The 27,222-nt window shown below is 48.4% G+C and overlaps 1 protein-coding gene across 3 annotated transcripts; it reads right to left on the bottom strand.

The window, feature by feature from the left end:
* Positions 1 to 25,807, bottom strand: LOC134935975 (serine/arginine-rich splicing factor 3). Of its 3 annotated transcripts, none has more exons than XM_063930841.1 (7): positions 25,646 to 25,795; positions 23,844 to 23,975; positions 17,260 to 17,467; positions 16,777 to 16,911; positions 13,951 to 13,989; positions 13,466 to 13,552; positions 1 to 1,174 (listed from the first exon to the last, which is right to left on the bottom strand). In XM_063930841.1, the coding sequence occupies exons 3-7, from the start codon at positions 17,463 to 17,465 to the stop codon at positions 1,147 to 1,149; spliced, it is 495 nt and encodes a 164-aa protein (XP_063786911.1). In that variant the 5' UTR covers positions 17,466 to 17,467; positions 23,844 to 23,975; positions 25,646 to 25,795; the 3' UTR covers positions 1 to 1,146. The 3 variants fall into 3 exon arrangements, 2 of the variants coding, with proteins under 2 accessions (XP_063786911.1, XP_063786912.1); XR_010180429.1 differs by lacking the exon at positions 1 to 1,174 and adding an exon at positions 14,735 to 15,170 and having other exon boundaries at positions 13,501 to 13,552; positions 25,646 to 25,807; XM_063930842.1 differs by lacking the exon at positions 13,951 to 13,989 and having other exon boundaries at positions 25,646 to 25,793.
* Positions 25,808 to 27,222: the final 1,415 nt, after the last annotated feature.

Genomic DNA, 27,222 nt, shown 5'->3' with positions numbered 1-27,222 from the left:
TTTATTTAACCCAACTTTAATCCCCCCAAAACATAAGTCACAGGATTAAAGTCACTTACACAAACAAAAGAAAAACAACTTTACATCAGCAATGGCACAGAGCCTTTCAGTGACGCAACGTTCCAAGTAACATGGAACTATGTACAGCGCAACACAACCTCACTCTATGGGGGAACAGAAAGATGTACGTACAGGTGACTGCCGAGTGTAACCTGCCGATTCATGAAGCAGTGAGAGTGTGAAGAAGTTGCCCGTGTCAACCAATCAGCATTGTTGTAACATTTATCAAGTGCATTCTATAAAATCATACAAAGCAGCCAATTGGTTGTCATGGGCAACTCCTCCACGCTTTATGAATTAATCCCATATACTCCAATCTCGGAAGTGGAGGGCGCTCCGCAGAGGTCAATAATCTTACGCCTTGGGGTCTGCAGCAATTCCCTACAAAAGGGACCCGATGCGTTGTGCCGTGGCAATGTGTACCACCAAGTCTCACCAGGATATTTTACCGTTTCAATACACATCGGTCACTGATAAAAAATAAAAAAAGAAGGTCTCCGCCACAATGTTACAATTACATTTTAAGCTGCGAGTTTGAGGCCTGGAATGCGGTGGCAGCTTATCACTGAGAAATGGATGAGGTTATAGGTCAATACGTCCTCCCAAGACCATCCCAGCACATCAACTTCCCAATCTTAACAGAAACATGAATATAAATAATGTGTTACGTTTGCAGCTAGCTGCGAGAGATAATTCCCCCAATCCCCCCACAAACCAGATATGTAGTAGAAAACCTCAGTGCATCCTCCAGACATTTGAAAAGATTAAACAGAATGCAGAAGATTCGGCTGTTACACGAGGCTGATGTTTTCCCCATAAAGATTAAAGCTCGATAGCCCTTCAAAAAAGGTTTGGTCATGCCTGAAACAATGCGATAGGAAAAAATTATTTACAAAGTCAGCAGTTTATTTACCAGTCTGCCTGTACGGAACCAGAACAAAACATTTCCAACACTACTTACAGGACAAACTACAAAAAAAAAAAAAAAAAACACAACCACCCAATGAACAAAATATTTAAAAAGCATCATGACAAAACTAAAGAAAAATATTCAACGTCCTCTGTGCACTGCTGAAGATAGCCGGACTATTTTCTCTCGGTTGACCTTGAGCGGCTGGAAAAGAAAATGGAAAAAGGTCACATACCATAACAGAAAAAAAAAAACGCCCTTCTCGTTCTATGCGATTCAATCATTTTTTCTACCGGCGGCAGTACGATGCGCCCCGATGGCAGTTATTCAAGACTTTATGCATGCAGACATGTCGGCATGAGGAGGAGGGGGGAAAATCGCCAAGTCCTGGTTTGGCCGCACTAACCAGGACTTTACTTTTGTTTCCTCCATTTACTTCTGCATGCTATACCTCCATTACCTGCATATCCTTCCAGCAGTAACCTACAGTGCTCCCCTGAGGGCCGTCTGAGATGGTTCCTTGGTGGGCAGGATGTACTCTACGTGGATCTAGTCATATAAGGTATACCATACTACTACACACGTGTCAGTCTTCCCATATATGCCTCGAGTCCTTGCATGGCTTATCTCCCAGTGTATGCTTTGTAGTGCATCCAACATGGCTGCTTTAACTGATACGCTTGTGGATCAGATGCATAACACATGGACCTGACTTATGTCCTAGCAAGAAGAAAAGAAAGAGACATTGTTTCCCCCAGCACCCTGAATGATAACAGTAACCAGATACAGATACCACATAATATTAGAATTCAGAGATCTTGGTCATACATTTGCGCAAATGTGTAACCAAGATCTCTGAATTCTAATATTATGTGGTATCTATATCTGGTTACTATCATTCAGGGTGCTGGGGGAAACAATGTCTCTTACGTCCTAGAGGATGCTGGGGACTCCTTAAGGACCATGGGGTATAGACGGGCTCCGCAGGAGACATGGGCACTATAAAGAACTTTAGTATGGGTGTGCACTGGCTCCTCCCTCTATGCCCCTTCTCCAGACCTCAGTTAGTTCCTGTGCCCAGAGGAGACTGGGTGCATTGCAGGGGAGCTCTCCCGAGTTTCTCTGAAAAAGAATTGTTAGGTTTTTTTTATTTTCGGGGAGCCCTGCTGGCAACAGGCTCCCTGCGTCGTGGGACTGAGGAGAGAGAAGCAATGATAGGCTCTGCTTCTTAGGCTACTGGACACCATTAGCTCCAGAGGGTTGGAACGCAGGTCTCACCCTCGCCGTTTGTCCCGGAGCCGTGCCGCCGTCCTCCGCAGAGCCGGAAGATAGAAGCCGGGTGAGTATTAGAAGAAAGAAGACTTCAAAAGGCTGAAGACTTCAGATCTTATCTGCGGTAACGCTGCTCGCCATTGCTCCCACACACAGCGGGCACTGAAGGGTGCAGGGCGCACTGGGCAGCAATTCAAAACCTCTTGGGACAGATATAGATATATATATCCTGCGGAGGCACTACATTATTGAATCCCCCGCCAGTATAGAAAATTTCAGCGGGTTTAATCCTCCAGCACTACCCAGCGCCATTTTCTCCACAGCACACTACAGAGAAGCTGGCTCCCCGGACTCTCCCCTGCTGAACACTGACAGAGCAAAAAAAGAGGAGGGGGGGGGGGGGCACATTTTATTGGCGCAGTGAGTGTATAATTATTTGTTTTGTCTGGGAATTTGGTTTCCAGTGTCCGTTGGCGCTGGAATACTGTCTCTCCAAAGCGCCTCTTTGGGTAACCGTCTCCATATAGATATATCCCCGAGTGTTTGGGGGTGTCGGTACACGTGTCGGCATGTCTGAAGCAGAAGGCTCATCTAAGGAGGAGGTGGAGCAGATGATTGTGGTGTCTGTCGGCAACGCCGGCACATGATTGGATGGATATGCTGAATGTTTAAATGCAAATGCGTCTTATACATCAGAGGTTGGACAAAGCAGAGTCCAGGGACAGAACAGGGAGTCAATCCATGGCTTTGGCTGTGTCACAGGGCCCTTCAGGGTCTCAGAAACATCCCCTGTCCCAAGTAGCAGACAGTGATACCGACACGGATTCTGATTCCCAGTGTCGACTACGATGATGCGAGGTTACACCCATGTGTGGCCAAAAGTATTCATTATTGCAGTAAAGGATGTTTTACATATCACTGATGACCCCACTGTCCCTGACAAGAGGGTACACATGTTTAAGAAAAAGAAACCTGAGGTAACCTTTCCCCTCCATCTCATGAGTTGATCAGACCGGCAATAGCGTCGGCTTGGGATTGTAGCGCTGTTGTGGCTTGGACGGATACCTTGTCAGCTGACTGATACCATTTTATTGACCTTAGGTCACATTAAAGACGCAGTCTTATATATGAGAGACGCTCAGAGAGACGTTGGGCTACTAGGTCCGAGAGCCAATGCCATGGCGATTTCTGCTAGGCGAGCCCTGTGGACCCACCAATGGTCGGGTGTTGCCGACTGAAAGAAGCATATGGAAGTTTTGCCTTACAAAAGGTGAGAATTTATTTGGGGAAGGTCTCGCGGACCCGGTTTCCACAGCTACCGCGGGCAAATCTACTTTACCTTATGTTTCCCCACAGCAGAAGAAAACGTTGCAATATCAGATGCAGTTTTTTTGGTCGCATAAGTCCAGAAGAGGTCGGGGCTCTTCCTTCTCCTTCCTTGCCAGGAGGTAAGGGAAGAGGGAAAAAGCAGCCTACTACGGCTAGTTCCCAGGAGCAGAAGTCCTCTCCGGCTTAATCCACCGCATGACGCTGGGGCTCCACTGAGGGAGTCTGCGCCGGTGGGGGAACGTCTTCAACTCTTCAGCCACGTCTGGGTTTGGTCAGAGGTGGATCCTTGGGCAATGGAAATTGTGTCCCAAGGTTACAAACTGGAATTTGAAGAAGTGCCTCCTCGCCGGTTTTTCAAAATCGGCCTTACCAGCTTCTTCCCCAGAAAGGGAGATCGTTTTAGCTGCTATTCAAAAACTGTGTCAACAACAAGTGGCTGTCACGGTTCCCCTACTTCAACAGGGGCAGGGGTACTATTCAACCCTGTTTGTGGTCCCGAAACCGGGTGGCTCGGTCAGACCCATTTTAAATTTAAAATCTCTAAACCTGTACTTGAAAAAGTTCAAATTCCGGTTGGTTATCTCCAGCTTGGATGGGGGGGGATTTTATGGTATCACTAGACATAAAGGATGCATACCTTCATGTCCCCATATATCCTCATCAGGCGTACCTGAGATTTGCTGTACAGGAATGTCATTACTAGTTTCAGACGTTGCAGTTTGGGTTTTCCACAGCCCCGAGGATTTTCACCAAGGTAACGGCAGAAATGATGGTGCTCCTGCGCCGGCAGGGAGTCACAATTATCCCGTACTTGGACGATCTCCTGATAAAAGCGAGATCGAGAGAACAGTTGCTGAAAAGCGTGTTGCTCTCCCAGAGAGTGCTGCAGCAACATGGCTGAATTCTCAATCTGCCAAAGTCACAGTTGGTTCCAACGACTATCTTTCTTGGGCATGATTCTGGGCACAGAACGAAAGAGGGTTTTTCTCCCGACGGACAAAGCCCAGGAACTCCAGAACATGGTCAGAGACCTGTTGAAACCAAAAACGGTGTCAGTTCATCAATGCATTCGAGTACTGGGAAAAATGGAGGCGTCCTACGAGGCCATCCCCTTCGGTAGGTTTCATGCAAGGACTTTTCAGTGGAATCTTCTGGACAAATGGTCCGGTTCCCATCTTCACATTCATCAGAAAATCAGCCTGTCCCCACCTGTGGTGGCTACAGAGTGCTCACCTTCTAGAGGGTCGCAGGTTCAGCATTCAGGACTGGGTTCTGGTGACCACGGACGCGTGCCTCAGAGGAGGGGGAGCAGTCACGCAAGGAAAACATTTTCAGGGACTGTAGACAAGCCTCCTGGCTTGAACATATCAACGTACTGGAATTGAGGGCCATATACAACGGCCTGCGTTAAGCGGAGAATCTTCTTCGCGGCCTACCGGTTCTGATTCAGTCAGACAACGTCACAGCCGTGGCTCATGTAAACCAACAAGGCGGAACAAGGAGCAGAGTGGCAATGGCGGAAGCCACCAGGATTCTTCGCTGGGCGGAAAGTCATGTACGCACTTTGACAGCAGTCTACATTCCGGGAGTGGACAACTGGGAAGCAGACTTCCTCAGCAGACACGATCTCCATCCAGGAGAGTGGGGACTTCATCAGGACGTTTTTGCAGAGATAAGTCGTTGACTTCCTCAAATAGACATGATGGCGTCACACCTCAACAAGAAGCTTCGGAGGTATTGTGTCAGGTCAAGGGACCCTCAGGCAGCAGCGGTGGACGCCCTAGTGACACCGTGGGTGTTTCGGTCGGTCTATGTGTGTTTCCTCCTCTTCCACTCATATCAAAGATATTGAGAACCACAAGACGAAAATGGGGATTTTTGTTTACTTACCGTAAAATCTCTCTCTGAGTCCATCTGGGGGACGCTGCGCCGTTACTTGTGGGTTAGAGGTGTGTGGTAGTGAAGTTTGGCACAGAATCTATCTAAAGCTGACTCCTCCCCCCTCTAACCCCTCCCATCTCCTTCCTGCTCAGCCATCACTCAGTTAACGTTTAACCAAGCCAAAGGAGATAGATCAGAACAAAAAAACTAACCAATCAACCAGACAAACCATGGGAGGGATCGCAGCGTCCCCCAGATGGACTCAGAAAGATTTTACGGTAAGTAAACAAAAATCCCCATTTCTCTGTCCTCCATCTGGGGGACGCTGCGCCGTTACTTGTGGGATTTCCCAAAGCAAGCTAATGAGAGGAGGGAGACGGTGACGGCATAGCAGTCTTCAATATACGACGCCCAACAGAGGCAGTCTCCAAACCAAAAGTATGAAAACGATAAAACTTTGTGAAAGTATGAGCTGACGACCAGGTCGCTGCTCTGCACAGTTGCTCAACAGATACACCACCGCGAACAGCCCAAGAGGCTCCAACAGCTCTAGTAGAATGAGCCCTAATTAAGTCAGGAACCGAAACATGAGAAGACACGTAAGCCTGTCTTATGGCCGAAGTTATCCAACGGGCCACAGTATTTTTGGAGGCCGGCCAACCTCGTTTCGGAGCATCAATCAAAACCAGTAAGTTATCCGTACAACGGAATGACTCTGTGCGAGACAAATAGATACGTAAGGCTCGAACCACATCCAGGAGAGCCAAATGAGATTCCTCCCCAGGAGGAGAGGTCGGATTAAAAGCCGGAAGGACAATGTCCTGATTTAAATGGAAAGTTGAAACAACCTTTGGAAGGAAGGAAGGCTTTGTCCGTAGAACCACCCGGTTCTCATGAAACACTAACAAGGGGGGTCTGCAAGAAAGAGCCGCCAATTCAGATACCCGTCTAGCCGAGGCAATAGCCAACAGAAAAACAACTTTTTGCGTCAGATAACGTGGTTCCGATTCCAAAGGTTCAAATGGAGAGGTTTGAAGAGCCGTAAGGACCAAGTTTAAATCCCAGGGAGGAACAAAAGGTGGTTGAATCCGAAGTACTCCCTGCAAGAATGTTTGAACCTCTGGAATATTTGCTATCTTCTTCTGAAAAAGAAACGACAAAGCTGAAACCTGACTCTTTAGTGAAGAAAGCTTTAGGCCCTTATCGAGACCCTCCTGAAGGAAAGAGAGCAGTCGAGGTAGTCTAAACAAATGCGGAGTTAGGCTCCGCTGCTCGCACCAAGCAATGTAAATTCGCCATACTCTATGGTAAATGCCAGAAGTCACCGGTTTCCTAGCTCGAATCATCGTCTGAACAACCGATCGAGAAAGACCTTTTGCCTTTAAAATCTTGGATTCAAGAGCCAAGCCGTCAAAGCCATCCGATGTAAATCTGGGTGGCGACAAGGTCCTTGAAGAAGAAGATCTGGTCGCAGAGGTAGACGAAAGGGGTCTCCGACGACCATACTGCGCAGAAGAGTGTACCACTGTCGACGCGGCCAATCTGGAGCCACCAGAATCACTGCGAGACCCTCTCGCCGAATGCGTTGAAGTAGGCGCGGGATCAGTGGGATTGGCGGAAACACATACCCCAGTTTAAATTGCCATGGAGCAGTTAGAGCATCGATCAGGAATGCCTGTGGATCCTGAGTCCTTGCGCCGTAGTGAGGAAGTTTCGCGTTGAGGCGAGACGCCATCAGGTCTATGTCTGGCATTCCCCATCGGTCCACTAGAGTGAGAAACACTTCCTGATGAAGTTCCCATTCTCCCAGATGAATCGTGTGACGACTCAAAAAGTCTGCTTCCCAGTTCTCGACTCCTGGAATGTGAATTGCGGAGATCACAGGGACCCAATGTTCCGCCCACGCGAGGATCTGAGCGACTTCTCTCATTGCGGACCAGCTGCGAGTTCCTCCCTGTTTGTTGATGTAAGCCACTGCGGTGGCATTGTCGGACTGCACACGAACTGGTTGACCCTGTACCATGGTCTGAATGTGAAGGAGTGCATATCGAATCGCCCTTAGTTCCAGAATGTTGATTTGTAATTTTGACTCCTGATTGTTCCAGCGTCCTTGGAAGTGATAAGTCTGGAACACTGCCCCCCAACCACTGAGGCTTGCGTCCGTGGTGACCATCATCCAAGACCAGATCGTGAACGGTGCACCCTTTTTCAAATTGTGACTGTGAAGCCACCATTGAAGAGACTGACGAGTCTTTATCGACAAGCGGATCAACTGCAATTCGAGACGTGGTTCCGTCCGAGTCCAACAGTTGAGAATCGGAGTTTGAAGAGGACGGGCATGAAATCTGGCATATGGAACTGCCTCGAAAGAGGATACCATTTTGCCCAACACCTGCATACATCTGAGGACCGACACTACTGGTAAGTGTAACAGGGTTCGGATTCTCGACTGCAGATCCTGAATCTTGTCCGCAGGAAGAAACACCTTCTGGCTGTTGGTGTCGAATAAAAGTCCCAGAAAAATCATCTTCTGAGAAGGGAGTAGAGATGACTTTGGAAAGTTGATTATCCACCCGAACGACTGTAGAGTCTCGATTGTTAGCTGCAGGTTCTGAGTGAGAATCTCCGCTGACGGTGCCTTGACCAACAGGTCGTCCAAATATGGAGTGATGTTGACCCCTTGGCAACGAAGAACTGCGACTACATGGCCTATGACCTTTGTAAAAACCCGGGGGGCCGTAGAAAGACCAAAGGGAAGAGCTTGAAACTGGAAATGCTCCGGGCCGACTGCAAATCTCAGCAGAGACTGATGTCCTATCCAAATCGGGACATGTAAGTAGGCGTCTTTTATGTCTATTGAAGCCAAATATTCCCCTGGCTCCATGGCTGCGATAATTGAGCGAATGGATTCCATCTTGAATTTTTGGGTTGAGAGATACGGGTTTAGAGCCTTCAGATTCAGAATGGGCCGAAACGAACCATCCGGCTTGTCCACGAGAAAAAGACCCGAGTAAAACCCCCGACCCTTCTGATGAGAGGGAACCGGAATGATTACTCCATTTTGTAAGAGGGTTGTGATTGCCTGAAGAGCTTGCCGTCTGGAGGGATCGTCTGGGAGAGGTGTTATGAATAGTCGGGTTGGGACCGTCTCTTCGAAATCCAACATATATCCTCTGGATATGACCCCCATTACCCACCGATCCGGTTTCGATAGGAGCCACACTTCCCTGAACTGAAGTAACCGGGCCCCAACCTTCATCGATCCCTCCAGGGGACCTGAGGCGTCATGCCTCAGGTTTGTCGGCAGGCTTATTGGCCGGTCTGCAAATAGCCTGGGATCCTCTTCCTCTAAAAGACCCCCGTCTAGGAAATCTGGAGGAAGCACGAAAGGATTGGAAACTACCTCTGCCCCGTGTACGAAAGGACCAAAACCTTGTAGGTTTTGGTTTGTGAGGTGCAGATGGAAGGAAAGGGCTCTTTCCTCCAGTAGTATCTGAAATAATTTTCTTTAACTCTGATCCAAAAAGAAACTCACCTTCAAAAGGCACTGCCGTCAATGTTTGCTTTGAGTCAGAATCAGCATTCCAAACTCTAAGCCACAAAGAGCGTCTTGCGGATACTGTCAAGGCTGAAACCCGGGTCTGTAGCGCAACCGAATCCAACAAGGCTTCACCCACATAAGTGAGCGCCTCCAAAATCTGTTCCGCTAAGTGAATGGCTTCCGACGGATCATCCGACTGCATTCCAGATAGCACCTGTGCAAGCCATTCATCCACGGCCTTAAGTACCCAGGCACTTGCCAGCACTGGACGGAGGGAAACACCTGATAAAGAAAACATAGATTTTAGTAATGCTTCAATCTTTCTATCGGTAGCGTCTTTTAAGGTCACAGACTGTACCGACGGAATAACCGTAGCTTTTGCCAGATGTGAAATAGGAGCGTCTACCTTAGGGGCCGTCTCCCAAAACTTTGCATCTTCCTCTGTAAAAGGATATAGAAATTTAAACTTTTTAGGCGCTTGAAAACGAGAATCCGGTTTAAGCCAGGGTTCTTTTAAAATATCCGCAAAGTGAGAATAAGAAGGGAAGGCAGTAACCTGTCTCTTCTGTCGTTTGAAGAAGGGGGAAGGAGTTTCCTCCACCACCGTGTCCTGAATATTAAGAGTCTGACGAATGGCTTCTATTAACAATCTAACACCTGAACTAGTAGAAGATTCCTCATCTTCCCAAGCCGAAACTTCATCCCATTCAGGATTTACCTCCCCCTCCTCCAAAGGAGATGACAGACTCCACCTCCTCTCCTGGAAACGCTATAGCGGGTAACGGCTGCGATCGCTTAGTAGCAGTTGAACTGCTGGCAGCATTTACAAACTTATTTAAGGACCGAGTTAAATCAGTGAGACACTTGCCCATATTTTGGGCCCATAAAGGCTCCACCTGAGTCCGATCAGATTGTCTCCCTAGATTGACGCAAATCTGAAATGGCATCCACCATGTTTTTAACCCATGGGGGCATTGGCTGATTTGTGGAACCTCCCTGCTGATCTGTCACTGATGCACCAGAGCATGAAGTACATAAGGTACCCGCGTCAGTACTACCTTTTGCCAGCTTTGAGCCACACAGAGCAGGAAAAATAAACAACCGAGGTCGTTTTGCCCTTTGTAGGTCTGTCCGGTTTACTAGTCATTTTTTCCATTCCGAAATTATATACTAAATAAAAGTATCATAAATTCCTGACTAGTGAGCTGTGTTGAACACTGGTCTGCTTGGTTCAATGTATGGAGCATTAATCCACTAGACCATGGGAGCTACTCTGTAATCCCCCCCTTGATTAGCCCCGTCTATACTTGCGGTTATGTAATCAAAATTCTCCCCCTGGACGGCTCCGTGTGTGAAGCGCACAGCGTTCCCCTGTCTCCGGCTGAAGAAGATGGCGGCAGGCAGAGTGGCGCGCGCGCGGGCAGAGCAGGGCGGGAAGCCGTCCCTGCACTGCTGACGTAACCCCGCGCTTCAAACCGGAAGTTCGGGCCGTCGCGCGTCGCTACTCACAGCGTCCGCGGCGGCTTCTAGCTGGTCCCAGGAGGTCAGAAGACTCTCCCGGACCTGTTCGCCGTCTGTCCCCACAACCCCTCAGGTCTCACTGTGGGTGTAGAGGAGAAGTCTCCGACGCCGCTCCTGCTGGCTGTCCGGTACCTTTTTCTGCCGTCTTCAGTGAATAAAGGCCCCAGTGACCCAGGTATGGTGGCCTTTTGACAGCAACCTCGAGTGGAATATTAGACCCACTCCATTAATACCTGTCACCTGTAAACAGGGACTAGGTATCTTGTAAATAAAAAATAAAAAATCTAGGAGAAATAAAAACTGTGTCTGTACTCCACAGGCACAAAACAAACTGAGTGATGGCTGAGCAGGAAGGAGATGGGAGGGGTTAGAGGGGGGAGGAGTCAGCTTTAGATAGATTCTGTGCCAAACTCCACTACCACACACCTCTAACCCACAAGTAACGGCGCAGCGTCCCCCAGATGGAGGACAGAGAAATCAGTGCTCCCGATTCATTGTTCCCGATTGGCCTCGAAGAGCCTGGTATTCAGATCTTCAGGAAATGCTCACAGAAGATCCGTGGCCTCTTCCTCTCAGAGAGGACCGGTTGCAACAGGGGCCCTGCGTGTTCCAAGATTTACCGCGGTTACGTTTGACGGCAGAATCCTAGCTGGAAAAGGCATTCCGGAAGAAGTCATCCTACTCTGATAAGGGCTAGGAAGGAGGTGACGGCTAAGCATTATCACCGTATCTGGAGAAAGTATGCATCTTGGTGTGAGGCCAAGAATGCTCCTGCGGAAGATTTCCATCTGGGCCGTGTTCTCCACTTTCTGCAGACAGGAGTGGATATGGGCCTGAAATTAGGCTCCATTAAGGTATAGATTTCGGCCCTATCAATTTTCTTTCAGAAAGAATTGGCTTCTCTCCCAGAAGTACAGATTTTGGTAAAGGGAGTGGTGCATATCCAGCCTCCTTTTGTGCCTCCAGTGGCACCATAACGTGGTGTTACAGGTCTTAAAATCTCACTGGTTTGAACCTCTTCAAACGGTGGAATTAAAATTTCTCACTTGGAAGGTGGTCATGTTGTTGGCCTTGGTATCTGCAAGGCGGGTGTCCGAATTGGTGGCCTTGTCTCACAAGAGCCCCTATCTGATTTTCCATGTGGATAGAGTAGAATTGAGGACCCGTCCTCAATTTTTGCCTAAGGTGGTTTCATCGTTTCATATGAACCAACCTATTGTGGTGCCTGTGGCTACGCGAGACTTGGAGGATTCCAAGTCCCTTGACGTAGTCAGGGCATTGAAAATGTATGTACCCCGGACGGCTCGGGTTAGGAAAACAGAGGCACTGTTTGTCCTGTATGCAGCCAACAAGGTTGGCGCTCCTGCTTCTAAGCAGACTATTGCTCGCTGGATCTGTAACATGATTCAGCAGGCTCATTCTACGGCTGGATTGCCGTTACCAAATTCGGTTAAGGCCCATTCCACTAGGAAGGTGGGCTCTTCTTGGACGGCTGCCCGAGGCGTCTCGGCATTACAGCTTTGCCGAGCAGCGACTTGGTCGGGTTCAAACACTTTGGCCAAATTCTACAAGTTTGATACCCTGGCTGATGAGGACCTCATGTTTTCTTAATCGGTGCTGCAGAGTCATCCGCACTCTCACACCCGGTCTGGAGCTTAAGTATAAACCCCATGGTCCTTACGGAGTCCCCAGCATCCTCTAGGACAGGGATTCCCAACCACGGTCCTCAAGGCACACTAACAGTGCAGGTTTTAGTGATATCCAAGCTTCAGCACAGGTGACTTAATTAGTAGCTCAGTTATTTTGATTTAACCATCTGTGCTGCAGCCTGGATATCACTAAAACCTGCACTGTTGGTGTGCCTTGAGGACCGCGGTTGCGAATGCCTGCTCTAGGACGTAAGAGAAAATAAGATTTTAAACCTACCGGTAAATCTTTCTCTCCTAGTCCGTAGAGGATGCTGGGCGCCCGTCCCAGTGCGGACTATCTTCTGCAAGACTTGTATATAGTTATTGCTTACATAAGGGTTATGTTACGGTTTTGATCAGTCTCGGGCTGATGCTGTTTTGTTCATACCATTAACTGGTTCGTATATTCCATGTTATACGGCGTGGATGGTGTGGGCTGGTATGAATCTTGCCCTTGGATTAACAAAAATCCTTTCCTCGTACTGTCCGTCTCCTCTGGGCACAGTTTCTCTAACTGAGGTCTGGAGGAGGGGCATAGAGGGAGGAGCCAGTGCACACCCATTCTAAAGTTCTTTATAGTGCCCGTGTCTCCTGGGGAGCCCGTCTATACCCCACGGTCCTTACGGAGTCCCCAGCATCCTCTACGGACTAGGAGAAAAAGATTTACAAGTAAGTTTAAATTCTTATTTTTTCTTGCTTAGTAATAGACCTCCCTTTCGAGCACCTGAATGATATTAAGCGTATGAAAAAAAAATATATCTATATCTATATATATATCCCAGAATGCAACCACCCATTCTGGCCTATTTCTTCTAGGCGTAACCTATTCCGCACAGGGTAATCATAAGTACTGCGCCCAAGTTGTCTTGCCTCACCTGGTGGGTGGAATATACAATCTGTGGAAGTTATTAGCCCCAATGCCTGCACCAACCATGCAGTGATTACTGTACTCTAAGTTTGTTTATATTATTTCCGTGTGAGTTTCTACTTGCAGTCATTCTAAATCCTTTGTACTCTGTAACATGTTTTGGATTTCTCCAGCAGGACTCAGTTTGTTTAGAGACAAGTGCTATATAATCATCATTACCACCACTTGGGCGCAACAAGAGTGTTAAAAACCTAAACTGAATATCGCACCATCTGTTTAGACAGGGGATAAGGCGCAATCAGGCAAGCGAGACCAACTGCCCCCAATGTGTCTTTAAGTCTTAACAAAAATCTGGTACATCAGTTTCAAGGTTTGAGTTGGTGAGAATCAAATACCTTCTTGATCTAGAAAAGGAACGAGCGGGTTTAAGGTTCCTCTCTCTGGACACTGATCTCTCCCTCCTGCGATCTCTAGAAAGGGACCTGAAGGCAAAAACAGAAATTAGACGTCCCCTCTCTGATCTATGGGATCATAGTTACAAGCCTCCAATTCCCAGCACCCTAACAGGTGTGAGACCTGGAATTAGAAGCACGAAATGCCTGAGACATGAAACCAGAACCACTCACAGCAGGCACCCATGCAGCTCACAGGAGGACTTTTACGCAATATGAGGATTCCAATAAATACTCAAATAATTAGGAACATCAAATAGCTAGACTGATTAATAATTAGCCTTTATTCAACTGAATTGCCTACATTGTCAGTATCTTCCCGAGAGAACGTCTCCTTACAGCAATTCTCCCAAACACAGGAAAAACTGAGGTTTTGCACCTATGACCTAACTCAGACAGACCGCACTGTAATACAAAAGGAACCTTACCTACTACGGCTACGGGAAAAGCTCCTTCTCCTGGGTGATCTAATACAAATGGGGGGAAAAAAAATCAAAAATAAATCAAAAAAAGAATTTCAGCGGTGACTGCAGACCACTCAGGGGGAATCCCAAACCTGCTCAGTGAAGGACCCAATTTATACCTAGGCAAGATATAAACCATGGCTACCACCTAGAAGGATTGGGAGGAGACAGGAAAAGGATACTGAACCTAAGCAGGAACCACACTCGCTATAGTGCCCCCACTCGGTAGCTACCAACTGTGGGGGTGGGGGGATTTTACCCTGAACACCACTCGTGAACCCAGACTGGCTTCGAGAAATCAGAATCATGCAACCCAGGGGCCGTAGCACGAAACAAACAATTTTTTTTTAAAGAAATTTAGGCAACTAAAATTATATACACATTTCGCTTGTCTGATTTATGTAATTGGTACAATTATTTCCGTAAGCAAATTACACGGTCCCATACTTGGTTAGCTGAATGTACGATGGGTTAGTATAGATCTAGACCCCGGCATTAGAAGATGGCCGATCAGGTGAGTAAATGAGCCACAATAGGCATACACACCTGTGCTCTGTATAGCTCATACGGCCCAGGCTCACACAAATAGAATTCTCTATCACCCATAAGTGTCTAGAATTGCAAGCAATGTCATTTACCTTCCAGTCTATGCACAGCCAGCCTTAGAGAAATGAATGCCCTTACAAAAGCTGCTTAAAGTCTTACTTACACCAGCAGAAAACTCTGTATGAGCCAGGAGGAAACTTACTAGTTGTCTGGGTTGCAACAAGCTAGAAATGGTGGAGGATGCCGGACGGGCAAGTAGAATTTGTTGACAAGGTTTTGCCAGGTGTTGCGTTGAATTTAGATGGTTGGCGGAGGGGGATGTGGTGCTTTTTCCCGCTTTTATTGCTCAGCCGTAGACTGGCGCTGCAGTTGTTGACACAGTTAACAGCCGTGCGGACTGCTGGCCGGTAATGTGCGGGCTGCTGCTGCGGAGTATTGGTTAAGGTTGGAGAGGAGGAAGGCTGAGTGGACAGCATGCTCGGGAGCCAAAGGGCGGTGCAACCTGATGACTGGCCATGCCTGGGTCATGTGATACGACACCAGCCAAGCTGAATGGGGCGCGTTGGTCACATGACGCTGATAAGGCTAGTTGACTAATGTAGACCCAGAGGGTGGTGAGAAGAGACATGATGGTGACTCTGTAACGGGTTTCATGTTTATTAGATGGACCAAAGGCACACATACATACAACAAAAGAAATAAATACAAACAAAAATAGTATAACCAGCTATTGCCTGGGTACAAGGAATGGAGTCTCGAGGTACTGTGAGCAGCAAAGCTCAATCGGGACGATTCAATTGTTTTGGGCATCTAATTATCCCGTCTAAACTATAGTCACAATATAATTGATGTTTAGGAGCATAAGCAGACAGGGTTGAGCTGCGTAGAACTGCTAAACCTGTCTAAAGACCTGCTTTGGGCGTCCAAATGCATGACAATTTATCGCACATTTCCTCTTGCACCTCTGGAGAATATGAAAAGAAATCTCATGCCTACGGCTACCGGGCATCTAAATAGAGCAACAATTGAATTGCTCCGATTTGCGCCCCCTAGTGGTAGCTGCAGGGTAAAACGACTGAATGGACCCAAATGTTATCTTTCAGCTATTCAGGTGAATAAAGACTATGGACTAGAAATATGTAATTAAAAAAAATAAATGAATAAGCATAAGCAAGCATGAGAACTGTTAGGGGCCCAGACTAGGGCATAATAAAAGCTGCACACCAATAGCTTCCGTATAATAAGCAGAAATAGTGTAAAATGATAAATCTCTTGGGTCATATTAAACATCCAATCACCACAGAGATGAAGCCATAACAGAAGTTGTGTTGCTTTTGCTGATGCCCCATTTACTAACTGGTGCACGTGCTGGGAATATAACCAGACAATACTACACCTTACTGCAGTACCTTATTCCCCACTCACTAACTGGTGCACATGCTGGGAATATAACCAGGCAATACTACACCACCTTACATCTCACTAAAAAAAAAAAAATCATTAAAAAAAAAAAAACCCACCCGTAAAGGGAAAATATAATGCCAAAACTAAATACAAATAAATAGGTGTTCCCTCTAAACATATGCATTAGTGTGCAGATAGATTTCTGCAGAGTACAGCCTGGGAGGTGACCTACTAGGCCTGCTTATTTCTTCCCTACATAACAATGGTGTCTCCTGCCTCAGCATGGATACATATATACGTATATTTATCTTCTATGACAAGGGTCTTATGCCAACATAACATGCAAAAGACAATGGTTGTTACACTAACATGCTTAGGGTGGAATACAAATCTTATCCCACCGACAGCCACTAGATGGCGCACAAACAGAGCTAAGCAATTGTACTACAGTAGCTCCGTTCTGGCGTGATGGCTGCCGGCGTCTGCATTTTAGCTCGCACCCCCCAGGGGCAGCAAGCTGAAATACATAAAGTGATCCGTTTGGGCTCACAAACGGCACTTTTTCGTGATCAGCACTTTGGTTGGGTTTAGCCGCGCCAACCTCTAAGGGTGCGATCCTGGGACACAACTGATCATCACCCCTGCGATCTCCAGTCACTTTAGATGGGAGATTGGGCGCGATAATTGATTTCCACCCTTAATGTCTGCACTACATGTAATATATATATATGGCCCAAACACGAGAGAATCTAACGTTACGGTCAGGTAAATGAAATGATAGGACGCTCAGACGCACAATACTTAGCTGTAGACTAAATAACAGCAAATCGTTCGTCATACCTGCGCCTAGGCGGGGGGCTTCTCCTGCGATAGTCATCCCTAGGTCGCCTGTTCCACGACGGCGGAGGTCCACGATTACGGCTTCGTTTCTCACCATTAGATAGTTCCACGCTGACGCGACACCCACACAAAGTTCTAGAGAAAAGCAAAACAAATTATTCCACAAACCAGAGAACAAATCCAAGACGCTCTGCGACGCGCTGACAACCCCACATATTGCAGATGTAGCCAAGAACACTGCAGTAAGGAGTTGTGTCCATATATGGAGTCACATCTACACTAGCAGACTGCTGCCACGTACAGTATGCAGACAGCAGCTACAGCCAGCCCAATGAGCAACATCTAATTTTACAGGAGCAAGTTTTATTTTTTTAAAGAAGATTTCCACCCCACCTATGGAAAAGGAAATAATCCCAACAAACGATGAACCCTTTACAATACGCAGCAAGCTATACGAGAAGCCGTGCACCACTCCGTAATTACCGTCCATCCAATTCTCTCACTGCATCTGCGGCATCTCTGGGGTCCTCAAATTCTACGAACGCAAAGCCAGGGGGGTTCCTGGCCACCCACACGCTGCGCAAGGGTCCGTAGTAGCCGAATGACCGCTCCAATTCAGTCTTGTTGCCATTGTTACCCAGATTCCCGACATAGACTTTGCAGTCCAGCGGGCAGGAGTCACGATGCATGGCTACAAAATAAAGGGGGATAGTTAGAAATTGAATACAGATTTCACCATTGTTGGACGAGCAGAGGAATTCAATACCGCGTTCTCAGAAATAAGACAAATGATGCATCTTAAAAAGTGGTCGCGTTTATAAACACAGTGGGGGTAATTCAACTGTTTTTTGGGTGCACTTTTCACGCTAATGTTGGTGCCCATCGCAATCGCATGGAATGGTAGAACAATTTATTTGCTGCAGACAGGCACACAAATAACCACTGATTTGTCCAAGACATTGAGGGGGACAAAAGAAAAACAAAAAACAAAAACCTTGGTACAGAACACGCATGTTTTTATAGAAAACTTTACAGCAGCAGAGTAGTGTGGATGATCCATTAAATAGAGGAGCATACATTTCATATCTGTGCAATAATAAGATTTTACTTACCGATAAATCTATTTCTCATAGTCCGTAGTGGATGCTGGGGACTCCGTCAGGACCATGGGGAATAGCGTCTCCGCAGGAGACAGGGCACAAAAGCAAGCTTTTAGGATCACATGGTGTGTACTGGCTCCTCCCCCTATGACCCTCCTCCAAGCCTCAGTTAGGTACTGTGCCCGGACGAGCGTACACAATAAGGAAGGATCTTGAATCCCGGGTAAGACTCATACCAGCCACACCAATCACACCGTACAACTTGTGATCTGAACCCAGTTAACAGTATGATAACAATGAAGTAGCCTCTAAAAAAGATGGCTCACAACAATAATAACCCGATTTTTTTGTAACAATAACTATGTACAAGTAATGCAGACAATCCGCACTTGGGATGGGCGCCCAGCATCCACTACGGACTATGAGAAATAGATTTATCGGTAAGTAAAATCTTATTTTCTCTAACGTCCTAGTGGATGCTGGGGACTCCGTCAGGACCATGGGGATTATACCAAAGCTCCCAAACGGGCGGGAGAGTGCGGATGACTCTGCAGCACCGAATGAGAGAACTCCAGGTCCTCCTCAGCCAGGGTATCAAATTTGTAGAATTTAGCAAACGTGTTTGCCCCTGACCAAGTTGCAGCTCGGCAAAGTTGTAAAGCCGAGACCCCTCGGGCAGCCGCCCAAGATGAGCCCACCTTCCTTGTGGAATGGGCATTTACAGATTTTGGCTGTGGCAGGCCTGCCACAGAATGTGCAAGCTGAATTGTACTACAAATCCAACGAGCAATAGTCTGCTTAGAAGCAGGAGCACCCAGCTTTTTGGGTGCCTACAATATAAACAGCAAGTCAGACTTTCTGACTCCAGCCGTCCTGGAATTATATATATATATATATATATATATATATTTTCAGGGCCCTGACAACGTCTAGCAACTTGGAGTCCTCCAAGTCCCTAGTAGCCGCAGGCACCACAATAGGTTGTTTCAGGTGAAACGCTGACACCACCTTAGGAAGAAACTGGGGACGAGTCCGCAGTTCTGCCCTGTCCCGAATGGAAAATCAAATATGGGCTTTTGTAAGACAAAGCCGCCAATTTTGACAATCGCCTGGCCGAGGCCAGGGCCAACAGCATGGTCACTTTCCATGTGAGATATTTCAAATCCACAGATTTGAGTGGTTCAAACCAATATGATTTGAGGAATCCCAACACAACGTTGAGATCCCACGGTGCCACTGGAGGCACACAAGGGCTGTATATGCAATACTCCCTTGACAAACGTCTGGACTTCAGGAACTGAAGCCAATTCTTTCTGGAAGAAAATCTATAGGGCCGAAACTTGAACCTTAATGGACCCCAATTTGAGGCTCATAGACACTCCTGTTTGCAGGAAGTGCAGAAATCGACCTAGTTGAAATTTTTTCGTGGGGCCTTCCTGGCCTCACCCACGCAACATATTTTTACCACATGTGGTGATAACGTTGTGCGGTCACCTCCTTCCTGGCTTTGACCAGGGTAGGTATGACCTCTTCCGGAATGCTTTTTCCCTTAGGATCCGGCGTTCAAACCGCCATGCCGTCAAACGCAGTCGCGGTAAGTCTTGGAACAGACAAGGTCCCTGCTGGAGCAGGTCCTTTCTTAAAGGCCGATGCCACGGTTCCTCTTGGAACAGACATGGTACTTGCTGAAAGCAAATCCCTTCTTAGCTCCCGAGGCCATTAGTCCTCTGTGAGCATCTCTTGAAGTTCCGGTTACCAAGTCCCTCTTGGCCAATCCGGAGCCACGAGTATAGTTCTTACTCCTCTATGTCTTATAATTCTCAATACCTTGGTTATGAGAAGCAGAGGAGGGAACACATACACCGACTGTTACACCCACGGTGTTACCAGGACGTCCACAGCTATCGCCTGAAGGTCTCGTGACCTGGCGCAATACCTGTCCCATTTTTTGTTCGGGCGGGACGCCATCATGTCCACCTTTGGTCTTTCCCAACGGTTCACAATCATGCGGAAAACTTCCCGATGAAGTTCCCACTCTCCCGGGTGGAGGTCGTGCCTGCTGAGGAAGTCTGCTTCCCAGTCGTCCACTCCCGGAATGAACACTGCTGACAGTGCTATCACATGATTTTCCGCCTAGCGAAAAATCCTTGCAGTTTTGCCACTGCCCTCCTGCTTCTTGTGCCGCCCTTTCTGTTTACGTGGGCGACTGCCGTGATGTTATCCCACTGGATCAATACCGGCTGACCTTGAAGCAGAGGTCTTGCTAAGCTTAGAGCATTATAAATTTGCTCTTCGCTCCAGTATATTTATGTGGAGAGAATTCTCCAGACTTGATCACACTCCTTGTGTGACTGCTCCCCAGCCTCTCAGGCTGGCCTCCGTGGTCACGAGCATCCAATCCTGAATGCCGAATCTGCGGCCCTCTAGAAGATGAGCACTCTGTAATCACCACAGGAGAGACACCCTTGTCCTTGGATATAGGGTTATCCACTGATGCATCTGAAGATGCGATCCGGACCATTTGTCCAGCAGATCCCACTGAAGAGTTCTTGCGTGAAATCTGCCGAATGGAAGCGCTTCGTAATAAGCCACCATTTTTACCAGGACTCTTGTGCAATGATGCACTGACACTTTTCCTGGTTTTAGGAGGATCCCGATTAGCTCGGATAACTCCCTGGCTTTCTCCTCTGGGAGAAACACCTTTTCCTGGACTGTGTCCAGAATCATCCCTAGGACCAGCAGACGTGTCGTCGGAACAACTGCGGTTTTGGAATATTTAGAATCCACCCGTGCTGTCGTAGAACTACTTGAGATAGTGCTACTCCGACCTCCAACTGTTCTCTGGACCTTGTTCTTATCAGGAGGTCGTCCATTTTCTTTGAAGACGAATCCTCCTTTCGGTCATTACCTTGGTAAGGACCCGGGGTGCCTTGGACAATCCAACGGCATCGTCTTGAAACTGATAGTGACAGTTCTGTACCACGAACCTGAGGTATCCTTGGTGAGAAAAGGCAAATTTTGGGACATGGAGGTAAGCATCCCTGATGTCCCGGGACACCATATAGTCCCCTTGTTCTTTGCTATCACTGCTCTGAGTGACTCCATCTGGATTTGAACCCTTGTAAGTGTTCAAATTTTTCAGATTTAGAATAGGTCTCACCTAGCCTTCAGTACCACCATATAGTGTGGAGTAATACCCCTTTCCTTGTTGTCGGAGGGGTAATTTTATTATCACCTGCTGGGAATACAGCTTGTGAATTGTTTTCAATACTGCCTCCCTGTCGGAGGGAGACATTGGTACAGCAGACTACAGGAACCTGCGAGGGGGGAAACCTCTCGACATTCCAATCTGTACCCCTTGGATACTACTTGTAGGATCCAGGGGTCCTGTACGGTCCCAGCGTCATGCTGAGAACTTGGTAGAAGCGGTGGAGGGCTTCTGTTCCTGGGAATGGGCTGCCTGCTGCAGTCTTCTTCCCTTTCCTCTATCCCTGGGCAGATATGACTCTTATAGGGACGAAAGGACTGAGGCTGAAAAGACGGTGTCTTTTTCTGCAGAGATGTGACTTAGGGTAAAAAAAAAAAACTGTGGATTTTCCAGCAGTTGCCCTGGCCACCAGGTCCCATGGACCGACCCCAAATAACTCCTCCCCTTTATACGGCAATACATCTTTGTGCCGTTTGGAATCTGCATCACCTGACCACTGTCGTGTCCATAAACATCTTCTTGCAGATATGGACATCGCATTTACTCTTGATGCCAGAGTGCAAATATCCCTCTGCGCATCTCGCATATATAGAAATGCATCCTTTAAATGCTCTATAGTCAACAAAATACTGTCCCTGTCAAAGGTATCAATATTTTTAGTCAGGGAATCCGACCAAGCCACCTCAGCTCTGCACATCCAGGCTGAGGCGATCGCTGGTCGCAGTATAACACCAGCATGTGTGTGTATACTTTTTAGGATATTTTTCAGCCTCCTATCAGCTGGCTCCTTAAGTACGGCCCTATCCGTAGATGGTACCGCCACTTGTTCTGATAAGCGTGTGAGCGCCTTATCCACCCTGAGGGGTGTTTCCCACCGCGCCTTAACTTCTGGCGGGAAAAGGTATACCGCCAATAATTTTCTATCGGGGGAAACCCACGCATCATCACACACTTCATTTAATTTATCTGATTCAGGAAAAACTACAGGTAGTTTTTTCACCTCACATATAATACCCTTTTTTGTGGTACTTGGAGTATCAGAAATATGTAACACCTCCTTCATTGCCCTTAACGTGTGGCCCTAAAAGAAAATACGTTTGTTTCTTCACCGTCGACACTGAAATCAGTGTCCGTGTCTGGGTCTGTGTCGACCGACTGAGGTAAATGGGCATTTTACAGCCCCTGACGGTGTTTGAGACGCCTGGACAGATACTAATTTGTTCGCCGGCCCTCTCATGTCGTCGACCGGCTTGCAGCGTGTTGACATTGTCACGTAATTTCCATAAATAAGCCATCCATTCCGGTGTTGACTCCCTAGAGAGTGACATCACCATTACAGGCAATTTGCTCCGCCTCCTCACCAATATTTTCCTCATACATGTCGACACACACGTACCGACATACAGCACACACATAGGGAATGCTCTGATAGACAGGACCCACTAGCCCTTTGGGGAGACAGAGGGAGAGTTTGCCAGCACACACCAAAACGCTATAATTATCCAGGGACAACCTTTATATAAGTGTTCCTCCCTTATAGCATTTTAATATATATACATATCGCCAAATCAGTGCCCCCCCTCTCTGTTTTAACCCTGTTTCTGTAGTGCAGGGGAGAGCATGGGAGCCTTCCCACCAGCCTTTCTGTGAGGGAAAATGGCGCTGTGTGCTGAGGAGAATAGGCCCCGCCCCCTTTTCGGCAGGCTTCTTCTCCGGAGTTTTAGATATCTGGCAGGGGTTAAATACATCCATATAGCCTCAAGGGCTATATGTGATGTATTTTTCGCCATACAGGTATTATACATTGCTGCCCAGGGCGCCCCCCCCCAGCGCCCTGCACCCTCCGTGACCGCTGTGTGAAGTGTGCTGACAATGGTGCACAGCTGCAGTGCTGTGCGCTACCTGATGAAGACTGAGAGTCTTCTGCCGCCTGGTTCCGGACCTCTTCATCTTCAGCGTCTGCAAGGGGGGTCGGCGGCGCGGCTCCGGGACGAACCCCAGGGCGAGCCCTGTGTTCCGACTCCCTCTGGAGCTATGTCCAGTAGCCTAAGAATCCAATCCATCCTGCTCGCAGGTGAGTTGAAAATCTCTCCCCTAAGTCCCTCGATGCAGTGAGCCTGTTGCCAGCAGGACTCACTGAAAATAAAGAACCTAAAAACTTTTTCTAAGTAACTCTTTAAGAGAGCCACCTAGATTGCACCCTTCTCGGCCGGGCACAAAAACCTAACTGAGGCTTGGAGGAGGGTCATAGGGGGAGGAGCCAGTACACACCATGTGATCCTAAAAGCTTGCTTTTGTGCCCTGTCTCCTGCGGAGCCGCTATTCCCCATGGTCCTGACGGAGTCCCCAGCATCCACTAGGACGTTAGAGAAAGAGGATTACCAGCTACAGATAGGCATCTGTCCCACACAATAGCATACATCCAGGGGTCTAGTTGTCAGTAAGATACCATTGGCAGAAATGCAATTAGTGAAAGCACCACTGCCGCTTTGTGTCAGAGCTCTCCCGAGATCTTACACGTCAGGCGGCATCTTGGCATACACGAGAAACCTACAGCCTCCATGGGATTTCATTGCACATAGCAACCAGTTACTCAATGTTCCCCCTAGGATGTGGGCAGAGCGCAGGGGTGTCTGGGCAGTGCGTTCGCCCACAGCTCCCCCAGCTTCACTATTGGGGGGAGGTCCGGACCTGTAAGGTGATAACAAGGAGCCCAGCGCTGATAAAGGAACAGCGGCCAGCAAGGGAAAGTCATTTACCGGTCTCAAATGGGGCGCGGGATCCGAAGCTCGTTCGCGACTCCAGTCTGGAGATCCTCTTCCGACTCGGCGGCGCTACCTCTCACCAACTGCACACAACGTAGCCTGGACGACAGAGCGATCACGGCAATGCTAGAAGGAGACAGTCACATGGTCACGCTCATCTGATATCACAACAATGGCACAAGTGACGCAGATTCCGCCATATTTGCTTTGGGTAAATGATCACGTATGACTGCGGCCATTTTGTTTGAAATTTAGTGCTTCTTCAACCTGCCCTTTTCCAGTGCACCCTGCAGGACCATAAATCGCCCCCTTGTATCAATACGCGGCGCCCTGCTAAAACAGCCTACCGTGAACACTACTATATATTTTAACCCTCTGCTTAACTTTTCTGTGTTATAACACCTAAGTATCATAACTACAGCGCTGGTGGAGACCTTTCATGTTATCTACTTGTTATACGCTACAGGCAATCTTTCAAGAAGACTGGCTATATACAGTGTTTTTCCGAGTACAGATGTTAGGCGTTACATGGGCGTCCTATATGTATTTAGGGGTATCTGAAACAGGATGCGGTTATGTGACCGGCGGTCAGGAAACCTCTGCTCACTAGAATTCCGAGCAGTGGACAGCCAGCATGCCAACTAACTGGGACTACTCCCACCCAGCAATCTGGAGACCGGGATCGGTATGGTGACCTCCGGGATCCCAAACACCGGTTCCCCAATACCAACCCATATGAAGCATGAAGAGTAAAGTATATGTATAAAAACCCTCTATAAACACGTGCGCAAAGTGTCACATCAACAATGTGCCCTTCTCAATGCCCTGCCCCAACTAATCCTAGAGAACTCTAGAAGATGAGAATGTAGTGAATATGATCAGAAGGTGGAAGCTGTGCAGCTCATATTCCCCCCATACCGGTAGTATACTCCCCCCCACACACCTGCTGTACACACCGCACCTGCCGTGCCCACATTATCCCCCCATACACTGCCCTGCTAGCCGTACACACACCACCCCTCTCCCCACACATTATCCCTCCCACATCATCACCCAACACACACACCTGCCATGCCCACTGCCCCACACAGCACAATTAACTCCCCCCCCCCCCAAATTATACCTCCCACATCAACCCCTCACACACACCTGCCATGCCCACTGCCCCACACAGCACAATTATACCCCCCCAAAAAAAATTATACCTCCCACATCAACCCCCAACACACACACCTGCCATGCCCACTGCCCCAGACAGCACAATTATACCCCCCCCACAAATTATACCTCCCACATCAACCCAACACACCTGCCATGCCCACTGCCCCACACAGCACAATTATACCCCCCCCCCACAAATTATACCTCCCACATCAACCCAACACACACACCTGCCATGCCCACTGCCCCACACAGCACAATTATACCCCCCCCCCCACAAATTATACCTCCCACATCAACCCCCAACACATACACCTGCCATGCCCACTGCCCCACACAGCACAATTATACCCCCCCACATTGTACCCCCACAAATAATACCCCAAACTCCCCAGTTATACCCCACCCATTATATCCCCCTCCCATTATACCCCACAAATTATAACCCCCTCCCATTATACCCCCTACATTGTACCCCCGCCCAAAAAATTATCCCCCCCCCTACAAATTTTCTCACCCACACATACACCGTGCAATATATCCCCCCCACCACCTCTGCCATGCCCACCGCCCCACTTATTACACCCACACATTATTCCCCCGCACACACCTGCCATGCACATTATCGCGCTCACCTCAGTGTGACCCGTCTCCCCGCTGCCTGCTGTCCGGGCTGCTGCTGCTGGGCGCGGTAATGGCGGGACACACAATGTGCCTTTGTCTTTGCGACGCCACACGAAGCAACGTCACACGTAGTAACGTCTAACGTCACGTGGGAGGCGTCCGGTCACTGTGCGCATGCGCGGGGCAGAGAGGCCGCCTGCTGCGCTGCTGTGCGATCCAGGGGGCGGGGAGCTGGGAGGGAGGCGTGGCCTGCGGTCGGGTGATTAGGCGGTACGGTAGTGTAGCCAACGGCTGGGAGGGGCAGGGCCTGCGGCCGGGGGGGCAGGGCCTGCGGCCGGGGGGGGCGGAGCTGTAAAGTAATCCGTGCGGTCCGGAGAGAGGAGGCAAAGCCTGAAGCCGGGAGGCGTGGCATGCTGCCCAGTGTTGCCTTCCATCGATGGTGGAAAGACAAGTAACCATCGATGATTTGCAAATAATTTGAAGGGTAACTATCGATTGTTTCACCAACCGATGGTCATCCCTGTTGTTTGACTGACCCGGGGGCCAATTAGAAGCTGGGGGCGGGACTTTGTTGGTGTCAGGGGGTGGAGTTATGCTCTGTGTGACCCAGCACCTTGTGGAAAAGAAATAACCATCGGGTAGTCCTGTACCATCGGTGGCAGGAATCCATCAGATTCACCTGCCATTGATTGTAAAAGTATTCAACTTCAGCCATAAACCACCCGAGATTAAGGATGGCCATCTGCTGCTTAACCTTAACCATCAATGGTCGCCATCGATGGTACAATGGAATCGATCGATGGTCACCCCTGAATTAATGTACTATGAACAGCAGACCAATCAGAGGCCCGGGGGCGGGACTTTGCAGTTGTCAGGGGGCGGGGCTAAGCGCCGTACCCAGACACTTGGGGGTAAATTTACTAAGGTGGGAGATTTTTTAGAACTGGTGATGTTGCCCATAGCAACCAATCAGATTATATCTATTATCTGCTAGAAGCAGCTAGATAAATTGTAAGTATAATCTGGTTGCCATGGGCAACATCACCAGTGCTAAAAAATCTCCCACCTTAGTAAATTTACCCCTTGGAGGGGGGAAAAAATTAAAGAAATTCGGTAGCTCTAAACCATCGATGGTGGGTAACCATTTGGTTCTCCCCCATTAGATGGTAAAAGTATTCGTCATTGGTTATGAACCATTGATGATTTGAAAACATCGATGGCCGATGACCATACCTACCCATGATTATTAACAAAACATCAATGGTCTGCTGTGTGACCGGCTCCATGTACTGGGTGTATGTAACTGAGTCAGGGGGCTGAGGCCCGCGCTATGTACACTCAGCAGTGTACACTATGTACCCCTCCGAGGCTTACATCTGCGGCGGCCCGTGAAATCGTTATCCAGGATCCCGGCAGTTGGGATAAATGTCGGCATCCTGGCGTCGGCATTCCGAGTAGTGTCGGGATAACGGCGTCAGTATTTGGGATCTCTGGCCCACAGGGGACAGGGCCCATAGTTCGACCACAGGGGTGCAGGGGAAACCACCGGTGGGCCCACCCAGTGGCACGGAGAGGTGGGGGGGGGGAG

The sequence above is a fragment of the Pseudophryne corroboree genome, chromosome 6 (assembly GCF_028390025.1).
Source record: "Pseudophryne corroboree isolate aPseCor3 chromosome 6, aPseCor3.hap2, whole genome shotgun sequence".
NCBI classification, from domain to species: Eukaryota; Metazoa; Chordata; class Amphibia; order Anura; family Myobatrachidae; genus Pseudophryne; species Pseudophryne corroboree.
This window is presented reverse-complemented; position numbering and strand designations above follow the sequence as displayed.